The sequence below is a fragment of the Saccostrea echinata genome, unplaced genomic scaffold (assembly GCF_033153115.1).
Source record: "Saccostrea echinata isolate AGI-Se365-2 ecotype Australia unplaced genomic scaffold, CSIRO_AGI_Sech_v1 ptg000009l, whole genome shotgun sequence".
Lineage (NCBI taxonomy): Eukaryota > Metazoa > Mollusca > Bivalvia > Ostreida > Ostreidae > Saccostrea > Saccostrea echinata.
The window spans coordinates 43,823,314-43,844,313 of NW_026889758.1; the positions used below are offsets into that span (position 1 = coordinate 43,823,314).

The 21,000-nt window shown below is 32.8% G+C and overlaps 1 protein-coding gene across 1 annotated transcript; it reads left to right on the plus strand.

The window, feature by feature from the left end:
- Positions 1–5,700: 5,700 nt before the first annotated feature.
- On the plus strand, positions 5,701–12,289 carry LOC133182776 (retinal homeobox protein Rx1-like). Its single transcript, XM_061317624.1, has 3 exons — positions 5,701–5,827; positions 7,665–7,999; positions 11,689–12,289. Exons 1-3 carry the CDS (start codon positions 5,701–5,703, stop codon positions 12,181–12,183), a joined length of 957 nt encoding a protein of 318 aa, XP_061173608.1. The 3' UTR covers positions 12,184–12,289.
- The last annotated feature ends 8,711 nt before the right edge of the window (positions 12,290–21,000 follow it).

Below are 21,000 nucleotides of genomic sequence, written 5' to 3' on the forward strand. Positions count from 1 at the left end.
AAAATACTTATTATCTATAGAAAGGTTCATTGCACCAAGACTCGGTACTACCTATTGTTTTAAGGGCAAATCATAACTTTCAAACACTCTAAGAAAAGGAATGTTTGAGAGTTTGTTTTTTTTTTAAGTGAACTATACCTATCTAAACGTTAAACTTGGGTATGAATCGCGGGGGAAAAATATAAGATAACAATAAAGAGCCAAAAACACAATTCTGATCACAAAACTATAAAATGAACCGATTCAATGCTGCTTCACGCTTTCTCTTGAATCATCCCCTTATGCAGGTGGCGAATTTCAGTCCAGAACTAGAGCAATAAAAATTAATGAAACATTTTTACTTTTCATTAACTTTTAATTACCCAAGTTAATGACTGCAAATGAGATAGCAGACGCATCAAAAGCGTCTTTTATTTGACAAGTCAAACTCACCCCGAGTCGGACATTTTTTTGTCTTGCAAGCTTCAAAAATGTCCTCTAGTGCAGGTTTGGAGATGAAGCTTGCTTAAGACGGTCGACAAATTAATGGCGTGAATTCGCTCGGCAGTCGTTTATCTGCGGAAATTTACTTGTGATTAACGTTTATAAAGAAACACAAGAAGCAAGAGGAAATTACAGCGAGGTATATTAGAGGTTTAATTTTCAATGGATTAATGTTAAGAGTGGTAAATTTGCTGTAAACCTCACTCTAACGAGCGTCTAATTGTGAGGCTGTTGATCGTCCATTAGGGGTAATCATATCAAATGGAAGTAAAATAGCCGGCCTGTAAAACAACTAATAATTTCTCATCCAAGATAAATCAATCCTTAAAATGTCTTGTCGAAGGCAAATACATTACTTTATTCTTTGTAGAGGCTATATTAAGGGGTTATTTTCTGTAGATTTATTTTTTTTTACTTTCAAAACAAATACTTTGTCTTCCTTCAATTCAAATGAATTATTAATGATATACAGCAAGATTTTTTCCCCTTAAAAAATGTCGATTATGGCATATAGTAGCTGTACTGTCATTTCAAAACGAAACGTAACAATCTCTTAATTATTTTTTCCCCAATCATTTAAGAATTCGGAAAAACAAAAAGTATATATATATAGGTTTTTTTTTTGTTTAATCTACAGTGTATTTTTACAACGACATACATTGTACAATGCCTTATGTCTGTTTGATTGTTATATTAGATACTCTGGAACGCCATGGTTGATCTATATCATATAAAACCAGGTGGTCGATTATATAATGAAAAATCAAGTGTTCGAACATAACTGGAGTATGTGTATTTGCACAGAATAAATAATTACAATTTTCATAAATATTATTCCTAACAATCAACTTATTTATTACTTTCCTTGTTGCAAGTGTGTAATGTAATATTCCTTATATTAATTGAAGAAGGCTGATAACCGTTTTAGAAAAATAATATTGAAATACTTTATAATTTTTTCCAAATTGAATTTAAAAAAAAGTTTACTATCAGTTAGATTTCTTCGTTTTTATCCCTTTTAGCGTCATCCTTCATACAGAGTATTGGATAATTTTTGTTCTAAGAAGAGAAGGATATCTGATAATTTGTGTATGAAATAGAATGTTCGGTCAACTAGAAGACATTGTTTTAAATCCAACAAAAATACAATCAGTTCATTTAGTCTATGTATGGTTCGTTTAACCCATTCAGGTCCTCTTGTGATTTCAATTAATTGTTTAATAAAATCCCAATGCACGCAACAGTGTCTAAAGTTCCAGTCACGTTGATTTTAAACCACGTCTTGGAACTTCCGGTACGGATAAAACGGATGCCGGTCCTTCTGCCGTTTAATCGTCGCCTAGCATGCGATAATATCATTTCTTAATGGATAAATATTCTGTCTAATAGAATTACTGTCTCATAGACGGTTTTCTCAAGCGCAATGCTCGTGTCGTTCGTGCTTTTAAGGAATATATGGCAAAACTTCTTAGCAAATATTAAGGATATTAAAAGATTTAAAACAAGAAGAAATAAATGTACCGGGAATTCAACTTAGCGATTCCATTATATCCTTTTCTTATTGTTAGCAATTTTATTATTTTTTTTCTTCATATTTCCTGATAAAAATATGGAGTCAATATGTAAAATCATAATTTCATATTATTATTTAAATACAAAATAATAATATTTTGAATGTTCTAATTGATATTGTACTCCCTTTTTACACTGATTCGGAAATGTTGAATTCAAAAAGCGAAAACTGATACTATTCAAAGTTCCCAAAATCAATACATATTTGTATTTCACTTGCAACATAAATTCGCTATAATCGTATATGCTTGTCGGTTTATTGTTTATTTATTGTTTAACGTCCCTCTCGAGAATTTTTCACTCATATGGAGACGCCACCACTTGCCCTTGGAGGGCTGCTTTATACCTATACTCGGCACTCAGGACCACTGAGCAACGAAGGATCTTTTTCGCGCCAACACCTACTGGACTTGGGATCTCGGTTTATACGGTCTCATCCGAAGGACCGGTCTCCACGTCCCGCAGTGGATTCGAACCCGCGACGTAAGGATCAACTCCTTAATTCGGACTCTAGAGCAGACGCTCTAACCACTGCACCACGTGGGCGACTAATCGAATATGATATCGTATATGCTATTTAAAATATACAATAAGAATGTATCCCACAGTACATGTCAATTTTTAATTATTGGTATACGTGATAAGGATTGACATCCAATAAAACAAGGTATTATGATTTACTGCGGTTCAGCTAGCTGTGCGAGGTTGTCTCATCCCAAGTTATCCTACGTGCTTTGTGTCGCAATTTCTTACATGTATGAAAAATAATATTTAAGGCATAAAAATTCATTCCCCTATATACATTACCCAATGATCTGTAATGTTTTGATTAGAAGACATTGGCTTTTCGGTTATAAATTGCAAGTAATTCTTTTTAAATATAATAGCATTTTTTTTAAATTTGCTTTAAAAAATGTTGTCTTTCATTTAAATAGATTTGAACATTAACTGAAATGACATAAACTGATGAAATTAATAAATAGAGAATATTACATTCTAAAATCTATATGATAGGTCAGATAAGTCCGAGTGGTCCCAAATCATTCCGAGGGCCGAAGTATGAGGTATTTTGTTTTTATTTAAAATACTTAATAGTCCACATAAAGTCATTGAAGAATGTTTCGTGCATTTTTATGACCTTCCTTTAAAATCTAATAGAGTCAATTTTAGGTCTTTGAAAACAAATTTAAGTCCACAAATGTTAGTAAAGAATAATTTACGTGTATATTTAAATAAAATCAAGTTACTTAACTTTTAATCTTCCGGTTTGATATGGACTTTTGCACGCCGGTCCGATACGTGATATGGATTTTCGGACCGGCCCTTGATATGGAGTATTGTGACGTCACCCGATTCGCACAGTGCAGAATCGGTGTATTTACTATTAAGTATATGATAAATAATAATTATAATATTGTATATTATCTCGGTTTAACACCTTTTCATCTATTTTGGTATGACTTCATATCTATGATTCAAGGAGTCGCAAATTTGAATAATTTGAGTGAAATTTTCCAAATGTCCTGTAACCCAGCTAATAAATTTTAATTCTTTTATATCCTCATTTTTGATGTTTTAAACTAAATAAAACCCTTTAAAATCATGTTAATATATTTCCTGGATCGATAAAAAATTTTCAGTCTAAATACATACATGTATGTGTGGATCTTTTCGATTAAGTCCAAAACTGTTGAAAAAAGTTTTCAGCATAATCAAAAGCTTGTATCTTAATTTAAAAAAAATCAATTTGCATTTCTTTATCCCTCCAATATCTTATTTATTAGCATCTATGTATTCCCCTTTAATTTATCAAAAATTTACATGTAAAAACACAAAATACAAAAACTTCTCCCTAAGTTTACAAAAAAAAAAAAAAAAAAAAAAAAAAAATGTACAGATAAAATGTGCACGAATAAGAAAAAGTGTTTAAGAGTTACTTAATTAGGAAAAAGAAAAAAGATAATAATATTCAAATTAAACAACACTGAATCAATTGAAATATCTATTTTGATATTAAGTTAATATCAAAATAGATATATCAATTGATTCAGTGTTGTTTAATCTGAACATTATTATCTTTTTTTTCTTTTTGCAATTTGAATATGCTGACACTAGAACTTAAATCTAATACACACATCTATCCTCGTGTACGAATATTATAAAGTCTTTTGTTTAAGTCTATGTAATTAATCAAAGATGATTACAAAACAACGGTACGATCCGATTGCAATAAGACGATTGGTCAGGCTGTAAGCCCTATGTGACACTAACGATGGTCTTTGTTTATTTGACATCAGGCGCGACAAACTTTCGACCAAACTTAGATTGAAAATCAACGAGTGGTCAAGTATTTGAATATAGCAATAATTAAAGGTAAATTATTTCATAATAAAGTAATTTGCAAGTAACGTGCACCACGGGGTTGTTCTTTTCTAAAACTGTTGACTTTTTTCGTGTTTGAACTTATGGTATATTTTTGGCATTTAGCCGCTGACACTTAGGTTTTGTTGTCTATCAATTAGGTAAATAAGAAGGTGTGACTGCCGACGTTGTCTATTCTGCGGGGTGTTAATTTTTGATTTGTGTTTATTGATTCTCGGCTAAGTATGACAATAAGAAAAGAATATGATACCTGATTATTGATTCGATTACAAAAGATTCACCTGTCTTTCAATATATACATGTTAATTATATTAACAACAATAGACAAGGATGTCTAACTTATTCTATTTCCATTATACAAGTACAAAATTTCTATCAAATTAAATATTCCGCATGGTCTCTTAATTTTCGCCACATTTCAACGTCATTTGAAAACATTTTTTTTAAATTTAATTAGAGTGTGTTTTGCTCGTTGTCTATCGGTAGAAAGGGAATCCCAATTTAAACAATAAAAAAGTGGTGGAATTCGGAAAGTTATTATTTGAAAAATACTTGTATTTTGCTTGTTCTTTTGAATCTCTCTACCCCTGTCCTTGTGAAATGAAATAATTGAAAATTCCATCAGAAAGGAATCAACATTTTTTAGACGTTCTGCAACCATGAAATAAAATAAAGGAAATACAGGTGACTTTAAGTGCAATTTTTATCTTTACAAGATGTTCCAAACACAGTTTTATCAATTTGGTGTCAGTAAAACGGCTAAGTTCAAAATATCAATAATTATTTTTCTCAACTAAAAACATCGCTCAATCAGAACGATGATTAGCGAGTAAAATCTCTTTGAAAAGAAGCTTCTCAATGCAATTCTCGTTAAACTAATAATAATATGGCAAATGCAGACATTATGCGAAAGGCGCCTATTCGTTCCCTCATTTGTTGATAAAGACCAAGGACACGCCCCCTGTTTAGAATGGTAGAATATGATATGATTACATTGTTGCAAGCTTACGCGGTTACTCCCAGTGAAAACAAACAGGTTCTCTCGAGTGTCAACCGACCAATCAGAAAAGCGATCATTTTAGAAAAAAAATCTATCGATATTAGATAATTAGCGTCAGTTTTATCATTTCATTGGTGATTAAATAATTACAGAATAAAGTTGGTGAGGAAACGTGGACTACCATCAGATAAAGCTGCTTAATATAAGTTAAAGACAGACAACTTGAGAAAAGGTAACATTCGAAGAAGACAAATTAAACAGAAATGGACCTTACGACCGGTAGTGTGGCCAACAAACCAGCTGTATCTTTCAGCATGGACAGTATTCTTAGAAAGGGTTCTCTAGAAGACGAGGATACAGAGGTTTCCACCATTACAAGCGGCCCTGACGGTGAGTACAGACCAAATTCTAAATATCTGTATTTTAACATAAATATTATATATTGAAGAAATGATTTTTTTTCATCACATATATAATACAAAATTGGAAGGGGGAGGCGGCTGATCGTAGTATAATTTTTGGTAACGTTATCAATGTCTTGATAAAGCAACCCCCCCTTGAACTTTTTCCCCCTGTGTGTTTTTGAGAGTCTATGAAATCTGAAATCTAAAGAAAAATTGCACACACTCAGACTTGTTATATACAGATAATTACTTATAACTTTAGAAGACAAAAAATAAGATTAAACTGAAGACAGCATAAGGTATAATTGTGTAAGAAGAAATATAAGCCATTGCAAATAATCCAAGAGTTCCAACCTAAATTAACAAAACTAAATTTATTTTTTATATAAAACGAAAAAAAAAAAAAAATCACTATGCACTTTAAAAAGGAAGTGTTATTACGAAAAACCCTCATTACTCTGTAATCTTTTGTCTTAAATGTAGATTTTTTTTTTGAAACTTCGATAAGAAATATCAAATCTTAATTTTTACAGGAAAAGCTGTTAATTTTTTCAAGTATTTTCTCCCCATAAAACAATATAGAATGACAAAATTATAAAATCAGTTCGAAAATGTTGTAGATATGACTTACCCATGACCTTTAAAGAACAAAGTCTCTTTCACATCTATGAAGTTTTTTTTATGTTATTTCCTGGTAAAGGATCCGAATTTTTAAACATTTAACAGGTTAATGTAATGCTCCTTGCTTACAAGCACAGATCAGCCTGAGTAAACTAGCCATTTTAAAATATAACGAACACTAAGAATTTTGAAGTTCATGCATGGTTTAAAATTTTTTTTTCCCTGCATAGTCCAGGATCAAAAAGGATAATTATGGAAAATTATAAACTTATAAACTCAGGAAAATTTCGACTTTCTTTAATTCGTTCCAATTTCATAATTCCTCATACTTGTTGCCAGTGTAAAAATTAAATTTATTTGAGATGTCTATATCCCCCCTCTTTTATATTAAACTGAATTATTCAGTCTCTTGAATTAATTGATAGTTTCTTAGAACTGTTTGGAATATTAATTATGATGTCATGTTAATTCTATCAACCATCAAATTTTTTATACGTTTTAATCCGAAAATATATTTCACATTTATTATTCATATTTTGATAAGTAAAATAAATCAATAATTATATATTTATTTTTATTATTCCTTAAAATAAAAAGTCATACAATTTTGCTGTTGTTGTTGCCATGAAGATCTATAACTTTTTTCTTTTTCACTTTTTCTTGAGCAATCTACATGTATTTAGTTCTATATGCCAATGACATTACATACAAAAGGAATGTCTGAAAGCTAAAGAGTTCTTTATGTAGCAAATCTGATCATCTACTAATAGAAATAGCTGAATAATATATACACAAAATATGTTATATTATTGTAACTTTTGTATCTACCGCCAATTTACAATTTTTAACGAAAAAATAAACCAGGATTTCGTCCTTATTGTTTTTTGTTTACTCTTTTAGCAAGCCCGTAGAATGCGAGGGGCGGGGGGGGGGGCGGGAGCCCCCCTTTTCTGAGTATAGTATTTTGCTATAGTAAATATTCATTCGGTACTGGTTGCCTCCCCCTTCTTGTTGCTGTAAGATCGAGCACTGGCAAATTCCAGAATTTGGACAGTTTAGGATTTTTTCCCTTGTCAGATTTTTTTTTTTTTTTTTTTTTTTTTGCCTGTCAGATTTTTGGGGAGGTTGGCCTCCCCACTTTTGAAACCGTTGCTACGGACCTGTTTAGAAAGCAAGAATTTGCATTTTATTTACGTTTTCAGGAAAGCCTCGATCCCAGTCTTCTCCAAGTCCCGGGGATGATTGTAGGAGCGATACTTCAGTTTCGCCCTGTGCCACGCCAGAAGAATTTGGTCAGGAAAAGAGATTCTTGGAGGGAACAGACGTTTCCTCGCTTAACACTTCATCGGACAAAGGTGATGACGCCTCCGATGAATCCTTCTCCTCCAAGCCCCGGAAAATTCGTCGAAGTCGGACGACATTTACTACTTACCAGCTTCATCAACTCGAACGCGCCTTCGAGAAGACTCAGTACCCGGATGTGTTTACTAGAGAGGAACTCGCCATGAGGCTTGATCTCAGTGAGGCGCGAGTGCAGGTAAATTACTTTGAGAATGCGTCATTCATTAGAATAAATTATTCTACATCCGATAGATAATTATTGAGCCTCAGTCTCCTCAATCTCAGCGAGTCGCAAATACAGGAAGTTTGTCATTCAATAAAATATTTTTTCTTTAAAATTAACGCACAACTGATGAATCAAATGAAAGTTCACACTATATTTACCACTTACACCCCGCGCAGTTTAACACTTAAGGAAAATGACATTTAGAATTTGTCGGTAAATTAATAAAATACTTATACTGGTGTCAATTTTCTTAAATACATGTTGCATAAATTTGAAAGAATTGCGTAGTTGAATGTTAAAGATTTCGCGTAGTAACGACAAGTTAATAATTCAATCAACAACATTAAAATTCCTAAAAAGCGGTAAAAATGATTCAAAATTGATAAAATGTACAAAGTTACTTATTAGAAAATAATTACATTCTAAAAATTAGTTTGCTTCCATGGTTAAGTTTATTAAAAACCCTGGACAAAAAAAGAAAAAAAAGACTGCCTTGTCATTTCATTGCCTCCTGACTGATGCAAAAGACATTAAATTCAAACTGACCAGATGAACCAGAAATATCACAGCCATATGGCAATTAAATCCTGTCTGTGTTTGTTTATTAAATATTTTCCTTCTTACTGGAATGAATATGATCATAAACTAATCGTTGTTCTATATAAGAGTTGTAATCAGATAAAGTTAGATTTAGTGCGATTCTTATCGATATTTACTTTTCGCTGTTTAATACTGACTCGATGACACGGATGTTTTTCTTTATATCCCTTTATCTGTTTGTCATTTAGCACCTTAAAGTGAAATTTCTTTATCTTGTAATGCAGCCACGATAATTAGACAATAATGCTTTATATTATACACGTTGTATAGAATTGTAGCCGCGTCCTTTTCCCAATGCATGCTTTAAAGAAGAGGCATTTTGTCTTGGATTTTTTAAAAAAAATTTGTTATTTTAATTCTTGAATCTGATTTAGTCATAAATACTCCGAATAGGATTAAATCGGATCAGATTAGAATTTTCTCCACGTGTGCCCGTAGAAAATAGCTATAATGCAGAACAAACTCGAATATCCCGCGAGGTAAAACCACAGGATGTGAGTTCCCTTTTTCATTAAAACAGTTAACTGGTGAAAAAATGACAAATATTTTTCCACAACCAAAGACACTAAGCGGACAAAAGACATAGAATAAGAATGCCTGGAATTACAGCGATCTTTTGTCCCCTGTCTATTGTTATCTGATTATCCTGTTCATGTCGAGAAGTATAATTTCAGTCATTCATTATCTGTTTCAAGCGTTTATTTGTTTGATTAAATCTTCATGTAAGACCCTGGTGAGAGGATGCTGTGCATGGAGTCCTCTTAAAGAGAGTAATGAAACGAGATTGGATAAAACTTTTAAAAAGAGATTACAATTAGCCGTGTCACACCTGATTCCAAAAAGACCGGAGTCTCCCCCTGCCGTCCAAATAACATAGATACCGTCGAAATGGGGTAGACGGGTGACAATAGGATTTGTAGTAGGACGGGTATGGTGTTATAATTACGTTAGGATTACTTGAATATTGTAGCGTTCAAAATGAAACAACCTTGACGCTATACACATCAAAACATTTTCCCAATCTTCCTAAATAGACCCTTGTGAAATAAATTGCGTGGGTGCCTGCGTGCAATTTGTTACCGTTTTGTTTACTTTTCAAATAATATATAAATGATTGGTAAAATTATCACGTCATCTCTATTTCACCACTTTTTTGTAAATTTATATAATATAGATTTAATCGTGCTGTGAACTTTGCAGAATAATTTTGAAAAAAAGATGTTTCTAAAAAGCAATGCCACCCCTGCGCAAATTCATAAACGTTAAGAAACGCCATGACCATATTAGTTGTTTGATTAATCAATCCTATTTTTGCAGTTTCAAACTTTTTTGTCATCTTGATTGCCGAAGATTGCCTTCTTTAATTATTCGTAAAACAGTACCAGCAATTCTTTTTCTATCAAGGACGTGTACTGGTCTTCTTTTGAAAATAAACAAATAGTAAAAAAAAAATAAAGATGTAAGTAAACTGCATGTTTACATCGTACTTAACAAGCATTTTTTCGAGCATCACAAACTGAAAAATTAAGAAACATTCTGAAAAAATGTCTGCTTACGTCTGTTCGACATTTCCATAGTTTGGATTCTATGTCATTTAAAATCGGCAAGATTTACCTCATTTTCCTGATCTGATGTGGAATATACAGTCTACTTCATTGTTTGATAGTTCGATTAGACGAAAAAAAACCACAAGGATAAAAAATTCCAAACTATCGATAGATTTGTAATACATGTGCCATTGCAATGTCACAGAGGTTTACTTAAAGAAAACATTCGACTGGCCAATGATACTTTACTTTATTTGTCAGGGAAATACAGTTAACAAGTTCTTTTTTCACAAGACAAGACAAAAGCACCCATTTCATTTATAAAAATAAAGACCATTTTAATATTTATCTGTGATATGGATGTCAGTCAGTGGCTACCTTTGAATGATATGGAGAACAAATATACTAATTCTTTATTTTTTCAACATATAAGAAATAAATTGTGTAATTTGACTGCCTTTACAGTTAAACTTTCAACACTATATATATATATATATATATATATATATATATATATATATATATATATATATATATATATATATATATATATATTCTATGTAAATGCACTCCCCACTCAGTTACTGGAGATAAATTGCTTGGGGGAGTGAAAGGAAAACATTCATAACTATGCCACATAAGGGGCAAGTTTTTCCAACATACACGTACTCAATATTTAGCATTTACTTGATAATAAACATGAAAGAAAATAATTATTTTCCCAGACATTTCTACAGTCTGCCAACAAATAAAAAGATGGCTGCGTCGCAAATTTGTTTTTTTTTTGTACCACAAATGTATTCTTAATTTAATGCTTAATTAATTAGCATACAGATATATTTTTATATTAATTTTTTATCTGGAATTTTCTTAAACACTCTAATTGGTAAAAATGCTGCGAAATTGACTTTTAAGTATAATTATTTGAACATCACGTTTTATACTATGCTTTATTTACATGTACTATTGCTCATAAAATGTCAATGTTTTATCATAAGTAAGTTTTATACAATTCATCTTCAAATTAATATCTAATAGAAAAACAGGATATTAATTTCGTTCGCCGTCCCACAAGTAGCTAATATAGTGTGAAGTGTTCAAAGAGCAGTCGGGTAGAAAATTGGCGAATTAAAAGAAAATTGTCTCTTTTTCCTTTGATTATTTCTCGTTTCTTCCCTTCAAGACGTTTGCTTTAAGCACTTTACAATAAACAACAAACAAACGATTTCATGAAGAAGTTCTCGAAATGTTAATTTTTGAACGCCACGGTTTCATTAAGGCATTCCTGGAGCTAAAATAGACTGTAATTAAGATTCGATTCCCTGAATCAGCCCTAAATTAACTTTTTATCAGGTTCTGATAATATAATGGAAACTCTTCTGATTGAATTTTCTCTTCTAATACATTTCTAAGACCCCTGAAGACAAAACAACAAATACAAATAATGAAGAAAAATTACTTTACTGCCTTGTTGTTGCCTGTAAAAAGGAAGCTTTTTTTTCTCCTTTGTAGGTATGGTTTCAAAATAGACGCGCCAAGTGGAGAAAACGGGAAAAGGCGATGGGGAGAGAGAGTCCGAATTTCCTTCAGTCAGATTCCACGCCCAGTCTCTGCGACGTTACACCGCACATTCCACACACAATCAACTTCCCAAATTCTCCGGAACATCTCTGGTCTCTTCGAGTGTCCCATCTCACAGGAATGAATCCCATGTTAGCCCTGTATCAACAAAATATGGGAAATCTTGCTTCCCATCAACTTCACGGAAAATTTCCCTTTGGCGGTCTCTTCCCAAATTACCCAGTAACCTCTAATACCTTTGGGTTTCCTGGACTTTTTTTCGGTGGAAGCGGTCCGTCTTCATCCGGCATACCTAGTTCCGGTCCAGGGCGTTTACCTTTGAATCAGGAATCTCTCGACCTAAGGATCTCTAGTATTGACAACTTAAGAATCAAAGCAAAAGAGCACTGTTCAGCATCTTCTGAGAAACATCCATTTTTGTCTTAATTTTTGAATGCCATACTCTTGTGGGAATGAATGGTCTATGGAATGCATTGTAAGGTTGTTAGCAAATTAGGTAAAAAGTTTTATTGTTACAAAGGGTGCTACTGAAACGACGAGACCGCTTTAGAATTCTGACTGATTTGTAATACACTTAGGCTACAAGATTTTCACTGCAAAAAATGGATAGACGGTTCATCCATACTACCACAGTTCCTTTAAAAAATCAGGTTTCAGGTGAATGGATGTTCCAACTAGAGTGAGAGTAATTTTATTTGTTTTTTTTTGCCGAAATGAATTTGTGGAAAAATGATTTGAATTAGTCCGGGATTTTAGAAATTCTATTGCTTTTTTTCAGTGCTTATTTATTGCTTTACATGTCTGTGTTGTTATTTGTTGACAAGTGGTTTGTTGTAGAAATATGTTTTACTTATTGAATAAAATAATAGAACAACAGTATAGTTATGTATTGTATTGAACACTCAGTTGCAAAGTTGACATCATATTCAATCATAATTATTGAAGATTACAAGTATAACACATTATATATCTTTATTATGTTTGATAGTATGTTCATATCATGCCCTCCAGCCCCACCCCCATAGGCTTTACTTATTGATGAATAAAATAATGGAACACAATGGTATGGTAATGTTGAACACTCCCAACAAAAGTTGAAATCATAATCGATCATAAATATTGAAGATTACAAGTCGAACAGATTACTTGTATCTTTCTATCTTTAGTATGAGAGTTTGTTCATATCTTGCCCCCCCCCCCCCCCCCCCGAGGGGAAGGGAGAGGGTGGAGAGCGTGGAACATACGTATGTCAACAGTATTGATAAAGGTTACTCAGATATTAAAGAATTCCTGAGCAAAAATATTTAAAATTCGTAAAGAAGATGGGCGTATTTGGGGTGTGATCTGCAGGAATCGTGTACGAAACATTTACAGTCAAAATTTCTACGATTTGATCGGCTGACCACGGCTGGACAAACTTTACAAACGCATATAGGAAAATATTTACATACCATGTCAAATTGTAATGTGTAGTTCCGCTTATTTTAATAGCAACGATGACAAGGTTACATTTCGCATCAATTGTAAACACCTGTAAGATAAAGGGTAAAGATTTGACGCTTAGTGGGTTAAATGAATTGCTATCGCTCTCTGTGCAACTATTTTCTTTTAAAAGAAAAATAATAATATACGCTCCGTTCGAAGATCGAACCAAAAACTTTCCGATTCCTGGGTACTCTGAACTGATAACACTTGTATACTATAGCACTACTGAGCTATCTTCGTTACACACACAATACGGACTTTAAAACGACAATGGTGCACATTGATTTTTTTTTTTTTTGAAAAAGTTTATCTTTTATGGTTTCTGGGTCTTCTCTCCTTTTTCTTTAAATGTTTGCTCGTTTCTTTGAATTCAAATACACACAAACAACGTTTTAAAATGGTGGAGAGAGGGCCAAGAGATAGCAATTTTTTTTTTTTAGAAAAACGTGTTTAAAATGTAACATTTGGTACCAAATAACTCATTTACCATATTTTAAGTTATTTTTAGCAAATCAAAATAGAAAGTCAGGAAATATTTCCCTTTCCTATTTCACAGGAACCCGATACATAAAAAAGAATACTAAAATTTCATTTGTTTACAAATTCATTGTTGGAGTCACTAGCTGTCTGGCGCAGTGGTTGGTTTGTTCTATAATCGTAGAGTGAAGAGTCGATTCTTACCTTGTAGGTTCGAATCCCACTGTAATATATGGAGACCGATCATTGGCATAAGACAGTATAAACCGAAGTCCCGTGTTGTAGAACGTGCTGACACGAAAGCGATTTCTCTGTGTTCTCATTGGTAAAAATTCCGAGTACTGTTCTAAAATTGCAGCCTTCCAACAGATAATTTGACCCTGGAATTCCAACATGAGTTATCTTAACATTCTTGAGGAGATGGAAAGCAATCGAATAAACAAACGAAAACAAAAATGAAAAAAAAAAAAACGAAAAAATAAAATAAAACAAAACAAAAAAAACTATTGTCGGGATAAGAGAAAAGTAACTCAAACTAAGTAAGCGTTGTGACCTGTAGCCCTCTTGTTTACTTGTCGTAGACAAGAAGATCGAGTTTATGCGATGGTGAAGTGTACATAGTCCCTCTGTCTGTTTTCTGCTTGTCAACAAACACTTCAGAATATTACTTTTAATGTTTTGACCAGATTTCTACGGAAGCCGGTTGGTGCCAGGTAGAAAAAATATTTTATCTGGCGGCCGCCAGAAATTATGTGGCGGCCGCCAGATAAAATATTTTTCTACCTGGCACCTACCGGCTTCTGTAGATTTCAGTAAAGTTGGTCAAAAAGACATTCTAAATATCTTCTCTTTTTTTTTTATTTTGCAATGGTTACTGTAATAAGAATCTGATCAAAATCGGCATTCTTTTATCCATTTTTGTAGATCGCTATTCAAGAATCGTAAGAAACAACATTTAGGGTCATCTCTTGTTAAAAATTCTTTAAATTTTTAACCAATCAGAGAGCTCATACTTTATCGGGATTTTAGAAGTTGGACGTTAAAGTGAAAGTCCCTCACTAGGGTTTTGTCATATCATTTTAATCAAAGATCACAGCGACTTATTTTTAATGTGCGACACACCTTCTACCCAAGATATATCAGCTGACAAAGTTTGATCATTCTAGGCCTAGTAGTAATTGCAATTATCCGTTCGCTGAAATCTAAAACACTGGCAGATTCTTGACAACATAATGGAAGGTCACCAGGAAATGACCCTCAATGTTTTTTTCCAGACCCTTGTGTAGCAGGCGCGGATCCAGGAATTTTTTCCAGGGGGGGGGGGGGTCCATCCCAGTCCAAAAAACAAATCCAACCCAAAATTCCTTGACAAGCAATTAAAAAAAAAAACCCTAAAATTCCCTTCCCAAACATATTAAACCCCGAAAATTTCTTGACAAGCCAAAAAAAAAAAAAAAAAAAAAAAAAAAAAAAAAAGCAGCAACGTAAAATGCATTTCGCAAACGTGGAAAAAACCTGTTTGGTGGTTGTGATGGTGGGGTCCACGTTTTCTAGGAGTGGGTGGGTCCAAAGTCATTTTTTTTTCTTTTCTTCAGTATTTACTTTTAATATCTCTGCAAATTCCAGAGATCCGCGATTGTGTAGCGATCTTTGTGAGCGGTTAAAGGATCTGATTTTAATCAGATTTTGAAAGAAGATCTAAGAATCTGTCGAATTGTTTAAAAAATTCATTTTCCCTACAGTTTTCGCGGATTACAAGAAAACTTGGCATTCAAGCAGACTACATCAAAGAACACATTCCTTTTTAGTCTTTCTTTTATCAATATTTGATTACGATGAATGGTGTTGCCATGATCACTAAAATTTATCATTGTTTTTAAAGACTACGAATCCTTAGTTGTTATACATATTTGAGCACGAGTAGATTTCAGAAGGATTTGTAACACAGTGTGGCAGCAAATATTTTTTGACTGCAGACTTCGCGAAGAAATGTAACATGAATAAAAAAAAAAATAGAGGCTCCCATGTAATTTAAAAAATGTCTTAAATTTTTGAAAAATTCATTTAAAAAGTCTTCAAGTTGAATTAAGTCAAATGTGATCTATCGCAACCGATCGCAAGCGTATTTAATGGGCGCCCTGTTTACTTCACTTTTGTCGTTATTTGTTCGTATTTTTAAAATTATTTATAAATGTGCAAATGTGTTCTTTTATATTACACTATTATAAGCAACGCGTATATATATCCGCATAAACACGGGTTCCTCGCATCATGAACGTTCGACGTAATTTCTCAGTGACGACATAAAGGGTCGACGCGCAATCAATAGATCAAACTCATGCCGTTGAGTTTGAAAAAATAAAACATTTCACGCGTTAAGGTCAAGATCTAGTAAATGAAAGGTGCCTACAGATTTCTCCAGTTTGAGAAATGAATTCCTTTAATGATGCTTTATAACTATAGCTTGGACAAATAAGGTGTTTTGGGGCATAATTTGTAGATAAACAAGACGAAAAATCATATTCTAAACTGTCATTTTCAATGAAAAATTAAGAAAACCAGTCATGAATACAGGAGTTTTTTTCCGTATCAGACAAAGGAAATATATCCAGATTGCCTACAGTCTCTCAGAAAACGGTAATTTGTATGTTCTTGGCCTCTTCTTTAAAATAATATTAAATTAAATACAGGTATCGGGATTACTTTTCACAATGTTTCAAATTGAATTCCATGAAAATACTTTATTTTCTACCTAATTCTATTAGAGCCGTAAAGTTCGGGAAAAAAGAAATTGAAATTGATTATGACGTCATATTGGATCTAGCACCAAAAAGACAGTCTGATGTCATTTACTAGATCTTGACCTTAAAGGTTATAATCAAGCTAATATATAATGTGAATAAGTCACAAATGTAAATATAAGTAATAAGGTATCATTTTAAAACATTTATTCGGGCTTTATGGAATTTGATCTCGCGACCAACCCGTATTTATATCCCGATAGATGTTTAAAAATGATACCTTATTTCTTAATTCTCTGTAATGACTGGAACTTTTATATAGGAGCTGTGGCACGCATAGTCTTAGAATTTCTCCAAACTCTCTATGATAAGTCTTTGATACTGTAAACTCAAATCAGGCAAAAACTGGTTGCTACGTGTCATGGTTACCATAGCAACATGTCCTAAAGTTTGAAAAATGGCATTTTTCAACATGTTCAGAGTCCCACAGTTAACGTTTGCAGCAAAGCAAACAAGTGGCAATGACTGTTTCTGAAAGTTGAAGGCCTGATGTCTTAAATGCATGATAAACATGTTTGGTAAATCAACTATTACTTACGTTACCATGGAAACAAAGTATTCAAAAGTAATAATTTTATTAATTTAATTTTATAAAGTCATACACTTAAGAATAAAAACAATTATAGGTTGAAATGCAAGCAAATAATAGACAAAAGATTCTTGTAACATATACCTAGGATGAAATATGATATTTCTTATAGGTTGGCAATAGTTGTCATGGTTTTATCACCACGTAGGGATTTTAAATTCACTCTCTTAGTGTTTTAATGTTATCCTATCTTTTTAAAAAGCATATTTCTATATAACTGATGATCAAATTTTAAAGGCGTTGGTGTGATTCTAATTTTTACATTTCAAAAAAATTAAAATTCAATTCTTTAAATAGAGCGTTGCTATGGAAATTAGCCGAAAAAATGTGCACAAAAATCATAAAAATAATCTGTTTCCTTGGATACGTATCCTTGTATGTAGATTCCCAAAACTTTTATGATTGATTTTTATGAACAACTAACCTGACTTTCAATTTTGACTACCACCCGATCTCTAACTGGATGCAAAAAGCTGGCACATAGGGTTTTATATCGATATAAAATTTTAAAAATCGAACATTTTCCCTTCTTGATAACCATAGCAACAGTGTTTCATTTTTCAACAAACTTTCTCAATATATGACATTCAACTTTAGTTCTACGAGATAAGTACTCTTCAAGGTGAGTCAAATGATATGTTTCTTGATTAAAAGGTAAGTAAATTCCTAAGGCAACAAAAAAAATATCACTTTAAACAACTGATACGTTGTTTCCATGGTTAGTACTTACACTGCAAAGTAACAATTAATCCCAATTTTTCTTCGGTTTCGGTGTTGCAAGGTCCTAAGGATGTATATGTGCCAGTCTTGAATTTTATTGTTTTTCCTTAAGATAGTAGCATTAACCCAATCTTAGCAACAGCTTTTGCATGGTTACACTGTGTTACCATGGCAACCATGAAATTTACTTTTAAAATAACATTGCCAATACCTAATTACTTAAGGTCAAATATTTTTATTGTTTTTCTTAGGTTGTTGATTGAGTTTGATCATGTAACACCTACCATTAGTGAATACTGAGCATTTTTCAGCATCTAAAATGTATTATAAATGTACCCATGGTTACCACTTACTTAGAGATAAATTCTAAATAGTTTATTTATAGCATAAGTGGCAACAAGGTGTCATGTTTTTGTGAGAATGGTTTGTTTGTTTTTCTTAGTCTTTATTAAGACTTAATAAAGATTCAAAGTAGCTGAAAATCTCAATTTTTCCAACTTTTCTGGCTGTTACCATGGCAACCAAGACACATAGCAACGAAATTTTATTTGATATATGTTTCTGGTGTCAAGCTTTAATAATAGGCAAAGTTTCATCAAAATCGGTGACCATGCGTGGCAAAGAAGTATAAGTGGTTACAGAGAATCGCTATTAATTACTATTTTGAACTACAAATGTTTCTTGATTAACATAAACTTGAATTCAAAATTAGCAAAATATCAGATTTTTAAGGCTGAAAGAAAAATACACACATATACATGTACAATTCAATTCAATTCAATTTGTTTATTGACCAATTAAGGGCCCTCATGGGGCAAAAAGAAAGTACATTGTTAAAATGTATATAATGATTATGATCATACACACGAAATACAATATACATATACATAAGAGGGAAAGAATTGCTTGATTGATAGAAAAGACATACAAGTAGGGGAATACCCAAAATATTTTATATGAACATGATACCAGTAAGAATCACATACATATTGTACTAGTATACTTTACTCATATGTTTATTAAATAAATCTGGATATAGGCCTTAAGATTATATAACATACGCACCCCCAAAATTCCTGTCGTTTAAATCTCGTTACCTTTCTATGTTCTATACATGAATTTATCTACTATGTGTATGCACATCGTTGAAAAAAATATATTGTTCGGAAAACACGAGAAATAACTCAACAAAGGGAAGGGAAACACACATCTCCTATATTTTAGAGTTGTTCCTCTTTGATCGTGACTTGATGAAAATGGAATCGATAAATGGAAAAGGTTAATTAAACATAGTTTTTATAAAAGACAAACAAAATATTTATCTGCATAATTATAAGAAAGACTAGTAATATGAACATGTTATATAGCTAGCAGATTTTAACTCGGAAAGCAGCTGCGTACCATAAATATAAAAAAGAAATATGCTGTGGTATGTTCACAAATTCAATTTATAGAATTACCGAAAAAGGGATAATCTTTCTTTCTTTTTTCCTGTGTGTGTGTTGGAGGGGGAGGGGTTAATACAAGTAATCAACGACCCCAATTCCATTTTGCTTTCAAATACATCGAGATCGCTCGTCGTTTTGACGCTTAAAAATTGACGTCAAATTTGACGTTAAGTAAAATGCTGGACTAAAATCGCAAGGTTTATCTCCACCATTATGTTGTACATCTTTAAATTAAAGTATTACTGTATTTTTAAATTTAATTGATTAATAGATATGTCTAAAATTATCAACCCCCTGCATGCTGTATGGAATTTTTTGCATGGCAATGACATTTAAGTTTATTAGACCTTTACATTGCTTTCGAGGAAATAAATCCAATGCTAGAAGTCTTGAATAAAACATACAGCATATGACAAAGACTAGATTGCATTATATTGCTGTAGTACCACTATGACAGTATACACTATTATCTACTGTTTTAGAAGGGACACTTTACAAATTATCAGGGGAAGGGTTGTCACCCGAGGGCGCAGAGGGTGACAACCCTACTCAGAGCTGATGTTGTGATGTCTTCCATAATAGTTTTTCCAACTTTGATAAAATAAATAAATCTCGGGCAAACCTCTTGTGTCCTCCTATTCTCATGTCTCAGTTGTCTTAAGGTACTTTGAAAATATGTTAAAAGACAAGGATGATCATACCGTTGGAATTTATTGTTAACCGATTCCGCACGTGAATTAGATTTATTTGACCTCTACAGATTTTTCCTTATATAAAATTAGATCGTTAGGTGTGAATGGACCCGTTTTACCGTGCCTTAGTCAAGTGAGCTAATCCCTGCTTCGTAAACTAATTCCCGGTTATTCTTAATCCTCTAGATTTTACTTTTGTATCGGTATAATATACAGTTATACATGTATTCCCTCAATAAAGACGCCTGTGACCTTTTTAATTACTTGTCAAGGGATATCTGTTGAGTTGTGCCGCCACCCCCCACCCTAAAAAAGGAAAATTGCTTCCTTGCCTAGGATCTACTGCATGGTTTTACATAGCGTAAAATGACTTTTATCTGGCGTTATATATAGGCCTTTAACACCCCCCCCCCCCCCACCGGTTATCATAAGATGTGCATAATAAAGCTATTAAGATAACAAAATAAGCAATATCACATAGGCAGTTGGTAGTAAGCAGTTGGCTGTCGTATATGGAATTCCATAAACTTGTTGTTTCAAAAACGTGAATGACCTATTTCTTTCTTTTGGGGTTAGCCACTCCTTCTTAAGCTTCATATTTGACTTTTCCTACCAACTTGCATGTAATAGGCTCCGCATTTTCCGGTGTGGGTGTGTGTCCTTTTTGTTGCTTTAGTATATATATATATACATTTAACAATTCTGCAATATCCGGGGGGGGGGGGTTATCAAAATGACAATGAAAGCTCCGAAGAGAGGAAAAAATACGCACGGACTCCCCCCCCCCCCCCTCGAAATAGATTTTGCGGGTTTTTGGAAAGGAGTTGAGTTTGTTTTTTTTCATAACAAATTTCTGGATTGATTTTTTTTAAGGAAGTTAGCCCCCTCTGGAAAAATTCATGAGATCATTAATCTTAATTATATATTAGTTTAGGTCGCTGCATACAAATGCTTTCCTTTTCCACTTTTATGTTATAAATAGAATATATAGGTTAGTGAACCTTGTTTTTCATTGGATGCACTTTGATCTT